The sequence below is a fragment of the Hemiscyllium ocellatum genome, chromosome 48, assembly GCF_020745735.1.
Source record: "Hemiscyllium ocellatum isolate sHemOce1 chromosome 48, sHemOce1.pat.X.cur, whole genome shotgun sequence".
NCBI classification, from domain to species: Eukaryota; Metazoa; Chordata; class Chondrichthyes; order Orectolobiformes; family Hemiscylliidae; genus Hemiscyllium; species Hemiscyllium ocellatum.
In genome coordinates this window covers 9,410,982-9,427,217 of record NC_083448.1, presented here as the reverse complement: position 1 = coordinate 9,427,217, position 16,236 = coordinate 9,410,982, and the positions used below count along the sequence as shown (strand labels likewise).

General features: G+C 42.7%; 1 protein-coding gene across 1 annotated transcript in view; it reads left to right on the top strand.

Moving 5' to 3' along the window:
* Window positions 1–4,075: 4,075 nt before the first annotated feature.
* Window positions 4,076–16,236, top strand: part of golga7 (golgin A7) — a 30,791-nt gene continuing 18,630 nt past the window's right edge. The window contains exons 1-2 of the mRNA XM_060856373.1: window positions 4,076–4,121; window positions 15,168–15,293. Of these exons, the coding sequence (XP_060712356.1) occupies window positions 4,113–4,121; window positions 15,168–15,293 (135 nt within the window). The 5' untranslated portion in view covers window positions 4,076–4,112. The remainder of the gene's footprint in view (window positions 4,122–15,167; window positions 15,294–16,236) is intronic.

Here is a 16,236-nt window from a genome sequence, read left to right as displayed (position 1 = left end):
TGGAGCAATATCTTCTCCATTAGAACTAATCCAATTCAACCAGAAGCAGCTGTCTCAGTGTGTGCATTGGTTCATTGGATCTCAGCTCTGCCATGTTGTCCAGTTGGACAGTTGTGTTAGCCAAGCCAGCAAACTTTGCAAGCTCTTTGATAATGATGGGAGCACAGCTAATTACAGCAGTTCTGTGTTGACAGACATTTGGATAGAAATCCGCCTTGGGCATCTATTGCTCAGACTACTGTTCAATCAATACGTGATTTGACTTTGATCAAACTGAATATGGGCGAGGTGTGCATAGAACAGTTGACATGATGTCCTATTTCGCACAACCCCACAATTCTCTTGCTCACATTTACCATCAACAATTAGTTGATATTATGGGTAGCAGTTGGCACCACTGATTGATTAGCAAGGTTAAATCTCATGGAATACAGGGAGAACTAGCCATTTGGATACAGAACTGGCTCAAAGGTAGAAGACAGAGGGTGGTGGTGGAGGGCTGTTTTTCAGACTGGAGGCCTATGACTAATAGAGTGCCACAAGGATCGGTGCTGGGCCCACTACTTTTTGTCATGTACATAAATGATTTGGATGCGAGCATAAGAGGTACAGTTAATAAGTTTGCAGATGACACCAAAATTGGAGGTTTAGTAGACAGCGTCGGAGGCTGAGGGGTGACCTTATAGAGGTTTACAAAATTATGAGGGGCATAGATAGGAAAAATAGACAAAGTCTTTTCGCTGGGGTCGGGGAGTCCAGAACTGAAGGGCTTAGGCTTAGGGTGAGAGGGGAAAGATATAAAAGAGACCCAAGGGGCAACTTTTTCATGCAGAGGGTGGTACGTGTATGGAATGAGCTGCCAGAGGATGTGGTGGAGACTGGTACAATTGTAACATTTAAGAGGCATTTGGATGGATATATGAATAGGAAGGGTTTGGAGGGATATGGGCCGGGTGCTGGCAGGTGGGACTAGATTGGGTTGGGATATCTGGTCGACATGGACGGGTTGGACCAAAGGGTCTGTTTCGATGCTGTACATCTCTATGACTTTTTGATTCTATGACATGCCCTGCATCCCAGTTCCCTGACAACTTATTGCCAGTTCCAGTTGTGTGAAGGACAGAACAGAGTGAGGATGTTGTGGACACACTCTGTCCTGACTGTACACCTACACCACCCTCCCCAACCAAAACAGGGGCCAAGCAGTGGAACCACTTCTTCAACAGTTCGATACTCTGCTACATCGATGGCTTTGGTCAAGGCATGGGCAGCGCTGTATTCGTACTTCACATCAGTCAGGGCACTGCGCAATGGTAGAGAAAGTGAGGACTGCAGATGCTGGAGATCAGACTCAGAAAGTGTACTGGAAAAGCACAGCAGTCAGGCAGCTTTCGAGGAGCAGGAGGGTCGATGTTTCGAGCGTCAGCTCTTCATCAGGAATGTGCAATGGTATCATGAGCCATGGACTCAGTGGTAACCCTTGTTCCCCAGTAACCAGCCTTGCAAACCATCCTCAAACGCACCAGGTACATAACAGTTCTCCAGTATGTCGGAATCCTGGACAAATACCTCAGAAGGTAAGGACAACGTTCACATGATGTGAACAAACATCAAATGGGACTTCTTGCTGCTGATGAATTCCACATTGTTGAGATCCAGCACTCTCAGTACAGTCAATGACACCCTACATCTGGGGAAATCCAGCTACATCTCTGAATCTGACTGCACAGGCTATAGCACTGTCCTGGGGTCATTGGGAAAGAAAATGCACCATTCTGATTTCGCACAGATGCATCGGTCATCGCTGTGGGTGTACGACTGAGAGATCCCACACAGCTCACTGGTTGAACCCAGAAAGGAGCCAGTCGCACAGAAGTTCAGAGCGGCAGTCACTTTCACAGCCTGTGGGAGAGGGTGGTCTCATACTGCTCAGTTCCCACTCCAGCATCTGGCACAGTTCCATTATTATGCCCTGGAACATATGAAGCCCATGTTGACACTGTGCCTCACTCATCCCTGGAAACAGAGGTGGGGCTGGTCATGATTTTCCCTACCCTCTGATAATACATCTCCATCATCCATCCAGCTCCAGGCTTAGCAACTTGGTGAAGATGCCACACTTTTTGAGTGAGCACCCAATATCATTGGAAGAGAGCTCTTGCATTGCTATCTATCCCAGACCGACATCCAACATTGAACTTTTCACTATCCAGTACAGAACATTTTTATGCGTACATGACAGATGATGAAGCAATATTTTGTATGTTGTTCCCCTTCAAACAGTTTTGGCATTTTGCAATGCCATTATTGCTGTCCTACCTTGCCTTCCAATGCTGTTCCACATCTCCCCCACCATTCACTTCATGTTTTTCCCCATCAGCATCCGCATCCACACCACTATAAGTGTTTTTGCTTTCCCTTGCTAGCCTTGACTCTCCCACTTCTTTTGGCAGAGCCCACAGAGCCCCCTTAGACCCTTCTGAAGCATCAACGAATGATGCCGTGGGTTTCAGTTGCTCCAGACATCTGACCAACTTTAACTAGCAGTTCCGAGATGTCACTAGCCAGGGTCCTGAGTGCAGTCCTTACAGCTCTCTGAATTACAGTGCCTAACAGCTCATGATGGTCCTACAGGACTGACTGCTGCCCACTCCCCGAAATGTACTGCGACAGATTCCAAGACTGCGAATGTCCCGAGCCCCTGGAGTGTGTGTGGATTGAGCCACTGACTGATTGACTGACTGGCCAATAGTGACCCCCTCCTTGACTGAACTGAGAATCTTTTGGTTGAATAAATGGATCACATGTATACCAAGTAGACAGCTGGCAAAAACTATGGCTGTCGTGGTTTGCCATACATCAAGATGCCCCCAACCCCCTGCCTCCCTAGTTTCCTACTTGTAAGTGTGACTAACTGTCTCTGTGCATGTATGTGTGCTCTAGAGTACCTCAATAGGGCAGTCCTGACAGCCTTTGGTCCTGGCTGACCACCAAGCAGTCTAACAATAATGGAAATGTCAAGGTACTGCAAGGGATGATGGTGCAAGCATGCAGGTAGGTGCTAAGTGATGGGATATAATAAGAGCAAGCAAGCAGTCCTGAGATGCAGCCTGGTCCAACTGTTGAGCTGTATGCCTGCAAACGTTTCCTTGCTGCAGATATGCAAGGCTAGTTTCCAGTCCACCTTACAATGGAAGTGTGTGCCAGCTAGTGTCTCAGAGGGAGTTGCACTAATGGCTGTGGGTAGTTGGTAAGTGGTCATGGGTGAAGTTTGGGTGTGGATGATGCTTGTGAATCATGCCCTGAGATGCAGATTGGCTATAACAGGTCTAGACAGGTTACATGCAAGGTGGAATCAAGGTGTTGAGCTCAATGATCAGCTATGATCATGTTAAATGAGGGAGCAGGTTTCCATGGTCAAATGACCTCCTACTTTATATGCTCCTACATAAGCAACCTGGAGGCCCTTTGGAGCAAACAGGGATTAAAATCCACCAGGTACCTGCTCTGATTTCCATGTCATGTTTTCTCAATGTCTCGATTGTATGGTGCATTAGAGAAGATAGAAAGTTGAATATTAACGAGATGTCAGCAAGCAGTTCCACAAACAAGAATTTTCCTTCAATATGCAACTATTTTTCATGAGGTTTTTTTCCCTCGAGACAGTCACGCTGAATGGTCTGTTTCAGTGCTGCTCAGAAAAATGTTGTGTATGTTGTCACTCATGTAGGAAAGTGTGTGAAAGTGAACATGTTTGAACAATTTGTACCAATCTGGAGTGAAAACTGAGAACAATGTTAATGATATAATCTGCAAAAAGTTTGGGGGTTAGGGTTTTCTAAAATGGGCTGCATAGGTTTTTGAAGAGTTTTGCGTGATTATCTTCCTCCAGACTATTTTCCTGATACAAAATGTAAATAAAATAAGGTGACAGAGTGAGAACGACCATCTCATTGATGAACTTTGTGATATGAAGGTTTAAACCGTGCAGACTGCACAAAGGTTGTGGGTTCTCTGAGAGAGAGAGAGAAGGGGGTTGGGGAGGGACCTTTTGTTCCAGGCGGAACTCGGATCGTGGGACCCAGCAACCCGGAAGCAGGCGGCGGCACAAGATGGCGGAGGTAGGAGGAGGCGGCGGCGGATCGGAGGAAAGGCTTCTCGGGCTCTGCGACTGAGGGAAGGGGGGCGCTTTGGGAGCTGGGGGCTGGCGAGAGCGGTTCCGGGCGAGGCCGAGAAAGGGTTGTCTGTTTGGGAACGGGGAGGTGGCCGCGACCTGGTGCCCGCTCGGATGCCGGTGGTTCCCCCGGGAAACCTGTCCGCCTCCACTGCCCCCCCCCCCCCTCCAGGAGGCGATTTGTTTATTTGTGTCTTGTCTGCCTGTCACAGGACAGGGCTGCTTACTTCACTCACCGATACATTCCGAGGGTTTTCTGGGAAAGGGACGGGGTGCAGGGGCTTTTTGAGGGGGGGGGGAGGGGAGAGACTGACAAGGGGCGAGGGAGGGGAAGAGGGTTTGGCGGAACAGAAAGGATTCGGTTGGGTGTGGAAGAAAGGGGGAGTGTCTGTGGCGGGGGGGGATGTTTGGACATTGGTTTGAGGTCGCTGAGGGGAGGGGCTGTGTGTTTCCAATCACATCCGTCATCACAACTTGAGCATTGAACTCTTTCCTCCTCTCTCCCCTCCCCCCCCCCCCCCCCAAAGCCTTTTGGCTGAGATATAAACCAGAGACTGCCTTCCAGTGGATAACCCACATTCCATGGTCACATGTTCAAGAAGTGTAGAGCCCTGAACCCATAAAGCCGGACATCACTAGTCTCTCAGCTAGTATTCCTTGAAAGCAAACATAGCTGTTTGTTACTTTTTGGTTGTCCTTGGAAGCTTGCTGTGTGTAAATTGGCTGGTATCATTTTAAGAATTATCGAAATAACTTCACTTTGAAAGTGCTTCATTGACTGTGAAGTGGCACGAGTGGCTCAAGTTTGTGGAATGCGCTCTTTTCCTTTTTGTTACGTAATTCTTTTATGTACTATGGGCAAGGCCAGTATTTGTTGTCAGACCCTAATTGCTCTTGAACTGAGTGGATTGCTGGGCCATTCAGTGGGCAGCTAAGAAACAACTACATTGCTGTAGGTATGGGATCACCAGGCCAGACTGAGTGAGATTCGTAGATTTCCTTTTCTAAAGGACGTTGATGAATGAGGTGGATTTTGACAACACTTCATGTTTATTTTTTTTTCAGTCTGAAGATGAGCTTTTCATGGCAGATCTTTATTTTTTACATTGAAGGTAAATTCCTCCGGTTGCCACTCTCTTCACTTGGAGTCTGGATTACTCATCTACTAACATTTGCGTTCTGCCAGCCTTTTTCCCCCGTCATTAGTAACTTTCTTGTTTTGTATGCATTTATAAGGATGGAACATGTGTGAGGTCACTGAGTGTCATATCACAAGATTTTAATTTTAAAAATAGGAGCACCAGAAGGAAAAGTAGACAAGAAGTTTTCCTCATGTTAATCAACTTTGAGGTTACAGTTGTTTCAACAGTCACTGGCAGCAGTGGATTCCAGATGCTGATATTTAATTCAGAGGTTTTTTAGCGAAAAAGCTTGACTTACATTTTGTTCCTGTTTTATATCCATCATATTTCTGCTCAAAAAATTGTTTTGTGCTGAAGATGCTGTACTTCATGTCAGAAAATGTGTTTATTAGATGTATTTATTTATCTTTGAATTATTTAGACTCATTCAATCTTAACCCAAGTGGATTCCTGACTTTCTCTTTGGATTTAGAGATGGATTCAGATGCCACTTGAACACTGACTGTTGGTCCAATGCATCCTGTTTTGAAGAGTGTTGCATCTTGCAACTGAATCAGATGTTATAATCTGCTCAAAGGATGTGCAATTGTAATTGTCCAGTCCCTTCTGCATTTCTACATTCCCCCCTCTCCCTCACTTCCAGCAGAATTCTGACCTTTTAACTGCCAGACGCACCAAACACTCAAGGCTGAGATTTGTTGGGCATGCATTCATTTGCTGGCCGCATGCCATCCTTCGTATATCTAGTCAACAATCATGGTATTGTTGCCTTCAGACATGACTGTTTTTGTAATGTGTTCATAGCACCATTCTTCATAGGTCCTTCTGTACTGTGAATACCAGCAGTCATAGATTTAAAGTAACTCACCTAAAGATTACTTGGAACCTTGTGAAATATTAGGCCACAGCTCTGTAAGATTTTGTAGTCTGCACCCACCAAGTCATGTTTTGGTGTTGATACTTTTGAGTGCATTCTATGTTCACAGGAAATGGTCTGAACTTGTACTGTAGACTTGATTTTGTTGTTTGCTTAATTCTGTAATGTGATCATCTGCCCAAGCTGTCAACTCTTAGATTGCTGCCCTCCTGCACATTGCGTGTTTGGCATTTCAATGATGGCACTTGGAATACCTGAGGCTGTCTGTTCTGTAATTCACTTCTATTCTTCTCCACCTACTTAAATCCCATTCGTTGAAAACAATTCCTGAAACCTACCTCCTCAACAAAGCTTTTGGTTGTCAGTATTAATATCTCCATATGTGGCTCCATGCTAAATTTGATCGGACATTTCTGTGAAGCATCACAGGATATTTAGATGTGCTAAAACCTATAGCTACTGGCTATTGTTATTTACCTTGGTAAGCTCTGTTACCTCTCCTTCAGTATAACATAAAAATCTGGTGTCACTTTAAACCACCTGACTCAACTTGGACTAATCAGAGAATTTCAAAAGAAAATATGATCTCCCTTTTCAAGTTCTGTTTTAATAATTCAATTGAATAAGTGGGGAACCTTGTTTTAAAGTCGCCGATGTCCTTTAAATCATTCCGATAAATTCTAATTTTTTTCCCTCCCTCTTCTGCTGATATCTTGACCCGCTGTCAATTCTTACCTGCATTGTATGTTGCATTTGATATCCGGTATCTTTTTCCCTCCAAGAAAGCAAAAGGAACTGTGGGCAAACTGGGAATAGAGGGAGGGTATCAGGTCTATGACATCATCTATCTCCCCTTAGCTACATTTCCTTCCTTAGATGCCGCAGCTGAAGAGTGAGGGGGATCTGGTATCAAGCATGGTATTTAGTCATCAGCAGGACGTGAATCAGTCTCATGTGTTTGTCAAACATTAAGAAATTGTTGAAGTTCCACTTTTGAAGGTTGTGATGTCACCTTGGTTGAGCTCCTGGCTTCTATCCACTGTTGACATTTGCTTGTTCAAATTAAACATGGTGTTGAGAAAATGGATAGCACCTGCTAATTTTCAGGAGTTCAAATTGTCACGCATGATTATTTTGAACGTACTTGAGTAGTCAAACCATTTTTATTGCAAACAAAAGTAAAATCGCTGTAAAATATCAGCGGGACTGGCAACATCTGTGAAGAGAAATCAGAGTTAATGTTTCAGGTCTACTGCCCCATCCTTAGAACAGTTCTGAGGAACATTGAGGAAGGTTCTATGGACCTGAAACGTTAACTCTGTTTCTCTCCACAGATGCTGCCAGATGTGCTGAGCTTTTCCAACAATTTCTGGTTTTGCTTCTGATTTCTAGCTGTACAGTTCTTTTGGATTTTAGTCCACTTTTATTGCAATTTGAGGCAATATTTAGTAGAGATGTTTCATGCATTGTATGATAGAAACATAGTCATAGAGACGTACAGCATGGAAACAGACCCTTTGGTCCAACTTCTCCATGCCGACCAGATATCCAAACCCGATCTAGTCCCACCTGCCAGCACCTGGCCCATATCCCTCCAAACCCTTCCTATTCATCTATCCATCCAGATACAATTGCAACATTTAAAAATGTACTAGCCTCCACCACTTCCTCTGGCAGCTCATTCCATTCATATACCAACCTCTGAGTGAAAAAGTTGCCATTTTAAATCTTTCCCCCCTCACCATAAACCCATGTTCTCTAGTTCTGGACTCCCCCCCCACCCCAGGAAAAAGGCTTTGTCTATTTATCCTATCCATGCCTCTCATGATTTTGTAAACCTCTATACGGTCACTCTCAGCCTCCGATGCTCAGGGAAAACAGCCCTAGCCTCTCCCTATATCTCAAATCCTCCAACCCTGGCAACATCCTTGTAAATCTTTTCTGAACCCTTTCAAGTTTCACAACATCATTCTGATAGGAAGGACACCAGAATTGCACGCAATATTCCAACAGTGGTCTAACTAATGTCCTGTACAGCCGCAACATGACCTCCCAACTCCTGTACTCAATACTCTGAATAATAAAGGGAAGTATACCAAACACCTTCACTATCCAATCTACCTGCAACTCTACTTTCAAGGAGCTATGAACCTGTACTCCAAGGTCTCTTTGTTCAGCAACACTGCCTGGGACCTTACCTTGACAGATCTCAAAGTACTTCTCAAAAACGAGTACTTTGATAGTTGCTACTTTTCCAGTAAATGCAGCAGCCAGTTTATAATACTCCACGATCTGAAGAAAAAGTAATTTTGTGTTGCAGTTGAGGGATAAATAATGTCATGATGTAGTGAGTACTGTTTGGATCTTCTTGGAATAGTATTGAAGGATTTTTGTTTGGTTTACTGAACAAATGGGCAAAATGGAAAAACGAAGTGCAAGACTGTTAATTCTGTTCTGAAGATGTCGGTGAACTATCCCTTTTAAGAGAGTTAAAAGCTAACAGTGACCGCAACAAGTGTTCTCAATAAGACACAATATAACGTGCTCCACTGACTGGAGTAGCTGGTTGCCTGGAAATGACAAAAAACAGGCCAGGTTAAAATATGCCCTGGAAAAAATACCAATTTCCAATCAAGTTTGAAAGGAGAATATTGACGATCATAAAAGCCGATGACACAATCCGATGCCGTGGGGTAGAAGACCGTGGAAAAATTGAACAGTTGGGTCCCAGCGGGTAAAAAAACTGCCTGAAAAGTAGCTCTTTTAAAAAGTACTTTTTAGTCAATAACCTGTGAAGCAGAATCCCTAAGACGAAAAGAAGACCTAGGAAGATCCAAGCAGAAGAACTGAAAGCTGCCTGGTTTTGAGATGTCTTGTTTTGTAAATCTTAATTGGGAGTTGTATCGGATTAATATTACAGAAGGAGAGGTAAAAGATAGATTAGAGTAAGGACTTGTACATAGTTGTTAGTTGATTATTCTTTGTTATACTTTAAGAAATAAAGTTGCTAATTTTTACTTTAAATCGTTCTTGACCACACGAACTTTTACGCATTACTGCACGGGATAAATCTTTTCTGTGTTGCTGGTTTTAAGTTTTAAGCAGCAGAGTTTACCTCCTGTTGTAACAATTTCAATAATGTCAAATTCACTTCATATTGCACTGGAGTGTTAGTTTTAGTTTATATGTTGAAGGTTGGTCATATGGTTTGAGCTTGCAGCCTCTGGCTCAGACGGTAATGTACTTTTAATTGTTTTGGTATTCGTGAAACAGCATTTTGATCTTTTTCCCACTTTATAATGTGATGTTCTCACTGAGGTACCTACACAATAGAAACATCATCTCCAACAAGACAGCAGCTGCTGGCAGAAGCAAAGTTACAGGTTGTCTCACCTTTTAGGCAGGGTGGACAGGAGGAAATGAAACTGCTTCCATTCCTACAAATTTGAACCAATGAGAAATGGTTTAAACATATTCACAAAGATGAACTAGTTGTGATCAAGTTCGGAGGAGGATTCCGTCGCTTGTGTTAACCACTGCTTTAAACTGCAACATGTCAACTCTCTCAGAGATGATAACTTATTGAAGCTGCCCGTTTGCACTTCCACAGGGATTTGGGTGTTCAGTAAGTTCCTGAAAGTGGTTTTTTACTAGGTTTCTTCACTTCTTTGCAATGTGATCAGCCCAGTTGCATTCATGAAAAGAAAACACCATGATTTCCCCCACCAAGGTATTGCAACAGATACAAGGTAATGTGCAAATGTAAGCAGATCATTCCTTCCCTGTTTAGTTTTTCGTGGGAGCTTTTCCTTCTGCAGCACCCTAATCTATTCCTTAATTGCACCCAATACTTGTATTGTGAGCCTTCAGTGCAGCCGTACAGAAATACACATGAATTACTGTGTCACCCGTAAGAGCTGTTTCGGTCCCTGGATGATGGCAGGGTAGAGGTCACAATGGTGGGCATTGTATTTCTAGTGCACACATGCGAAGCTACCATGAGAGGATAGGTTCTTTCCTCCATATTCAGAAGGTGAAATGCAGACCGTGTGAATACATTGCCATTTACCTCAGTTCAGTTTGTTGGAATGACCTTGAACTTCTGGTTACTCACAATTTTAATTAGCCACCCAACACACTTCCTCCTTCTATGTTCCTTGTTTAAACCAAACTTGATGTAATCTTGGGCGAGACTTCATCTCATTATGGAACACTTTTTGAAAATTGCAAATTCATTTTACAGTTCAAGTTACAGCTTGTAACCTCTGTTTTTGGGTTTCTATGAATTGCAGCTGTGTATGATTCAGCTATGCCTGTTTACATTTCCCAGACCCATCTTTTGTTTCTTTATTCGTCCCATAATCAAATCCCTTTGTGTTGAAACCTCAGCCCTGTTGTCACTTAATGTCCTGGCATCAATCATGGACGTTCGCTTTATTGCTTTGAACCTCAACCCCTTTGCCTGGCTCTGAAATTTCTGAAAAAGCATCAGTTCCTTTTTGCACAGATACTGCCTAATCCTTTGTATATTCAATTGTTCTGTGGCTGTTCCAGAATTGTGCACCTCTGCCACTATGATATGAAACTGTGTTGAATGAGAAATCTTTTATGATGGTAGGCCTTCCTTCCAGTGCTGAGAGCAGAAAGTACTGCTAGTGGGTCCAAATGTTCTATCTTTTGAAAAAAAAATCGAGGAAAGAAATATTTGCCTTGGCTTGGGCTCTTGGGATGTTTAATTTGGCGAAAGCAACATGTGGTGAAGCTGTGCAGATGAGAAGGCCCCAGGCTTGATTCTTATCTGAACTCAATCAGAGGCAACAAATGGGATGGGATAGTCAGGAGTTGAAAGTATGCCAAGGATGTGATTCCTGATCACTAGCCAGTGACCATGCTGAAAAAGCCAAGGGTGGGGAGCCGTCATCTGTGAGCTCCCCCCCCCCCCCTTTATCTCTTCATGTTCCAATATCTAGCTAACACATTGCTTTTGTTACCAGAGGCCACATCTGGGATTGGACCCCATCATCCTTGGGTATGTTATTGGCAAGAAGAAAAAGGAATTGACTGGAAGGCTTCTACTTTTGGTCTGTTGTTCTCATGCTAACTTTGTGCAACTGTGACAATGTGAATGTTTCATCAGAACATATTTTGTAATAACTTTCTTGTAACTGCACCCAACAATCCTGTCAAAACTGTGTTGTTGTTTAATTGGCTGCACAATCCAGAATGAGGTCACTTTAAGCCTGCTTTCTTCCATGAATTTCTTTTAGCCTTTTAGAGTGGTAATTTATCTAGCTAAACGTCTTCTCAGTTTTATATTTCCGAGAGGAGGTGATGGTCACGCCACTGTTAACCCAGAGATCCAGGTCATGTTTTGGGAATGTGGGTTCAAATCCTGCGTCGGCAAATGTTGGAATTTCTGTAATTGAGAGTCTCACATGACCACGAAACTGTTGCCGATTGTTGAAAATGTCCATCTGGTTCTTTGTCCTTTAAGGAAGGACATCTGCTGTTCTTAATTAGTCTGGCCAATGCATCACTCCAATATGGTTGATTCTGAACTGCCCTCTGGGGAATTAGGGTTCGGCAATAAATGGTTGCCCACATCCCATGGATGATTAAAAATAAAATCTGAAATGTAGGCAATCAATTATCCTGTTAAAAAAAATAATAATCATGAGTCCATGTACATTGACAATAGAATGTTTTCTTTAACACTGTTGGATCAGATTGATAACTGATAGTAATTTTCCATGAGTCACCATGAGATGCTCATGTACCTCATTCCCTTCATAGCTCTGCTGTGGAGTGTTCTCTCTTCCTGTGCTGACATTCCAGGCAGCTCTCTGGGGTGGTATTTTAACCAAATGGTCAAAGGTCAAATACCAAGTCTTGGTGAGGCTTAACAATTAGTGGGCGGCACGGTGGCACAGTGGTTAGCACTGCTGCCTCATAGAGCTAGAGACCCGGGTTCAATTCCCGACTCAGGCGACTGATACTCTCCCCGTGTCTGCGTGGGTTTCCTCCGGGTGTTCTGGTTTCCTCCCACAGTCCAAAAATGTGCAGGTCAGGTGAATTGGCCAAGCTAAATTGCCCGTAGTGTTAGGTAAAGGGGTAAATGTAGGGGAATGGTGGGTTCCGCTTCGGCGGGTCGATGTGGACTTGTTGGGCCGAAGGGCCTGTTTCCACACTGTAAGTAATCTAATTTAATCTAATTGCTTGTCAGTTATCAGTTACTCTGATAATGTTAAGCTTAGCAGCAAAATCTGATTAACACGTGTTTTCTCTTTGTTTTTCAATTGGCTTTTCAATCAGTTGGATTGGTTAGATGCCTGGGAGTGTCTGTGGCACCAAGGTACCAGGCTTAATGTCTGGAAGATTGCAAGGGTCACTTTGCGTTGGTGGGAAATCTGTAACTTGGTGTGTCATCATTTTGTTCTGGAGTTGGGGCATGGGAAGGATAGGGAGCATAGCGCGTCACTAATTCACCTGCCAAAGGGAGAATTCTCCATTTGGAATCATCACGTTCCTTCGCTTAGGCAAGTGGTCTACTAATTCATGTCATGACAGAATTGCTCTGAATCTGACTTCTGTTACAACTCAGAGTGTGGGGTTGGGTTGAATTTAAAATCTATGGATTTTTGAAATCTCACTTGACCCGAAATTACCTGTGCTTTCTGCTCTTCCACCCTCAAATGTCAGCAACTGATTGCATTGTAGTTCTTCCTGGTGAGATGAGTGTTCTGTGCATTTGGCAGTGTAAGAAATGGATCAAAGAAAGAAGCCTACATCATACATTTTGAATATGTTTTGTTTAAACTTCATGCATATGTTTGGTGTTCATTTATTGCTGAAGGGTTAGGTATGAGTAGACACTATGTGACTTAGTGGTTTTTCACTGATATCTGAATTGTCATGAAATGTGGTGATTTTTGTTGCATTTGAGTGATTATGTTGGTTTGGGGATCGTCTGCTTTAGATATACTTAGCTCCCGTTTGCCGATATCTTGTGGCGACCATCTTATAATGTCCACATGATATTCTTTTGAAATTATTTGTCCTCCGATTTGAAGATAGTTGACATTATGTTACACAACAGTCATCTTATTAACAATTCATTTGCAATTGCATGATCAAACTATTCAGCTGTGCGTTATCCACTGTACTGTGCCTGAGAAAGACTCGTGTTGGATTGTGGTCCCAAGAATGTATGAATCCAGTGACACTTGGCGAAATGAAATGTTTGTGTCCCTAACTCCTGGAAATATTGATTTCCATGAAATCTCAATCACAAGTTTCTACTACTTCAGTTTTGTACTTTCTCGTTTACTTTGTTCAGAGATTCATATTTTTAACTGAAACCTTTCTAAATGATTGCTTTGAAGAAGATGAGGAACTTTTTGAATAGCTGAGATTCCTGAAGCTTCATATTCCATTCTTTGAGAAAACATTCTAATTTGAGTAAATTTCACATATGACACTTTTGCATTCAATGCAGAACTCCCTGTTTAGCCAGCGTGAGGCAAACATTGCTTCTGGCGGTTGAGCTCAATAGTAGGGAGGTAGCCTCCCTGAAGCTTTTAGTATTTCTATACTGTAAGTGGCCCTAGCGGGTCAGGTAAAAGGTCAGGAATTGTGACTGGATCTGTTAGTGTAAATTTCAGTCTCTTGGTTGCACTGACTACACCTTCGTGAATTTAAAGCAATAACACGGCTGAACTTTGATTTTCTGAAGTGCAAGCGATCTCTGCAGAATTTGGAAGTAGGCTTGTGAAACTAACATGTGCCGCCTCTGGGTTCAGTGAACTTCATGTGACTTGTAGAAAAATTATGGACTGGAAATATCCCTTTTGGTTCTGAGAATTGGTTGGTTTGCACCCTGTGTTCCAATTTCAAGTGGATACAAATTTGCCATCGTGAAGGGAATTTAGCACAGAAGTATCGATGTGATCAAATCAGAAATGGTACGAAAGTGCATTTGCAAAGAATTTGGTTAAGGTGATTTTGTGGGGCACTGCAAACTTGTATTCATCTCTGGCAAGGCCGCAGTTGTATGTGCCAATTGCCTGTGGGAAAAGGGCACATTCTGCACTTCATGTGGTGTTATCAGCTTGTGGACCACAGGAGTTCAGTTCTCTTGCCCTAAATGTCCATTGACTTCAAGTTCCAGTGGAACCTGCTGATCTTGCGTTGCACTATTATTTTCATCATGTAAGTTGGCAGGAGTTGGTCATCTTCAAACCCTGGACATAACTGAGTGTTCTGCAAGTAGCAAAGTTTAGATTTAATCTGCGTACAAAATGTACAAGGATGCAAATATTTCTTTGATGTGATGTATGAGTTTGTGTGGTCGGTTGGGTTGCATTTCATAGCAAGTTCAGCCTTCAATGATACCACATACAAATGCTACAGAGTTCACTCTTGTTGTTAGCTTTTTTCTTGTATCAATTTTGAATAACTCGAGCAACATCAACCAACCTAGCCATTTCTTGTTTTCATTGTGAGGCTATACATGTTGATTACTGTCGATGAATTGGAGGTGTCGGTGTCGGACCAGGGTGTACCAAGTTAAAAATCATCCAACAACCAGATTATAGTTAACAGGTTTATTTGGAAGCGCTAGTTTTCGGAGTGCTGCTCCTTCATCAGGTGGATGTGGAGATGAAGGACAGCACTCCAAAAACTAGTGCTTCCAAATAAACCTGTTGGACTGTAATCTGGTGTTGGGTAATTTTCTAACTGATTACTATCGAGCTAGTCAAAATGTCCAGCTGACAAACTTGAGGACTGCTGGGAATGTGAAAGTCTGTGAGACAAGATGCGTTATTTCTTTGTGTGCTACTTCAAGAATGGTACCTGATTTTGTGAAAGCATTACGTCTCTGTTTTGGGGCTTAGTCATATTTTTGAAATGGCTTATTTTTATGGAGTTTACAGACCTAATCTGTTGTTCCATAACTCTGTTTGCTGCTTTGTAGACCCACTGCTTGCAAGACCTGAGACAGAACACAGCATTGACATCGAAAGTCTTCATTCAGAGAGACTACTCCAGTGGGACCGTGTGCCAGTTTCAGACTAAATTCCCTTCGGAGTTGGAGAACAGGGTAAGCTGGAACCATAACTTTGTTTCAAGATACATTGATGTTTCACAATAGGTGCGGGCCACAGTAAAGCCCATAGCTTTTATTTTCCTATTTCTTGATCACTACTCTCCTGTGAAATTTCTGTTATCTCTTTTGTTTCTATTGTGTTAGGTCTTGTACCTTCCTTTTGTTCCTGTCATCTTGTGCTCTAAATCTGTTTTAGCTTGGTTTTTGGAGAAAGTTATGTCAAAATAATGTTCTCATTCATTAATCTGTCTTCACTGGAACCCAAAACTTTTTCCATGGTGACCAACACAACTATTTTATATTCATCATGCTCTCTTGATGATAAGCATTTTTCCCCTCTGCCTACTGTATGCAAAGGCTGCAAACCATTCTACTTGTATTTAGTAGAAAGGTAGTTGGAAGAATGTACTAAAATAGAGGTTGCAAAAATTGTAGGTATTTAAATCTGAGAGACAGTGTGTGTCCTGTGTGGTGCCAAATATTGTTGTTTTACTTTATAAAGACAACTAAACCAATAGGATTGGTATGCAGTTGAACTGTGCTGTAGTATGACTTTGACGACTTAATGAAAAACTGGTCATGTCTTTTGCAGGAAAAATTAACTTCCTGTGGACTAACCGTGCTGCTTTAATGACATGACTAAATCAATGTCCATGCACTGGAAGAGGGAGGCTACCAAGACCTGGTAGAGATACATCTATGTCACAGCTGAGGATTGTAGTTAGCGGTAGTGTTTGCACTGTCCCACTCATCTCCACAGTTCGTATCTTGATTAGTTGTAAGAATAGAAATTGCTGGAAATACTTAACAGATTGAGTGGCACCTGCTGAGAAAAAAACGATAGCATTTCATGTGTGTGAAGTTTTGTCAGAATTCCTGCTGAGTTTCTTGTTTTCAGTTCCAATTTCGTATTTGCGTTTTTCCTCATTCAAATGTT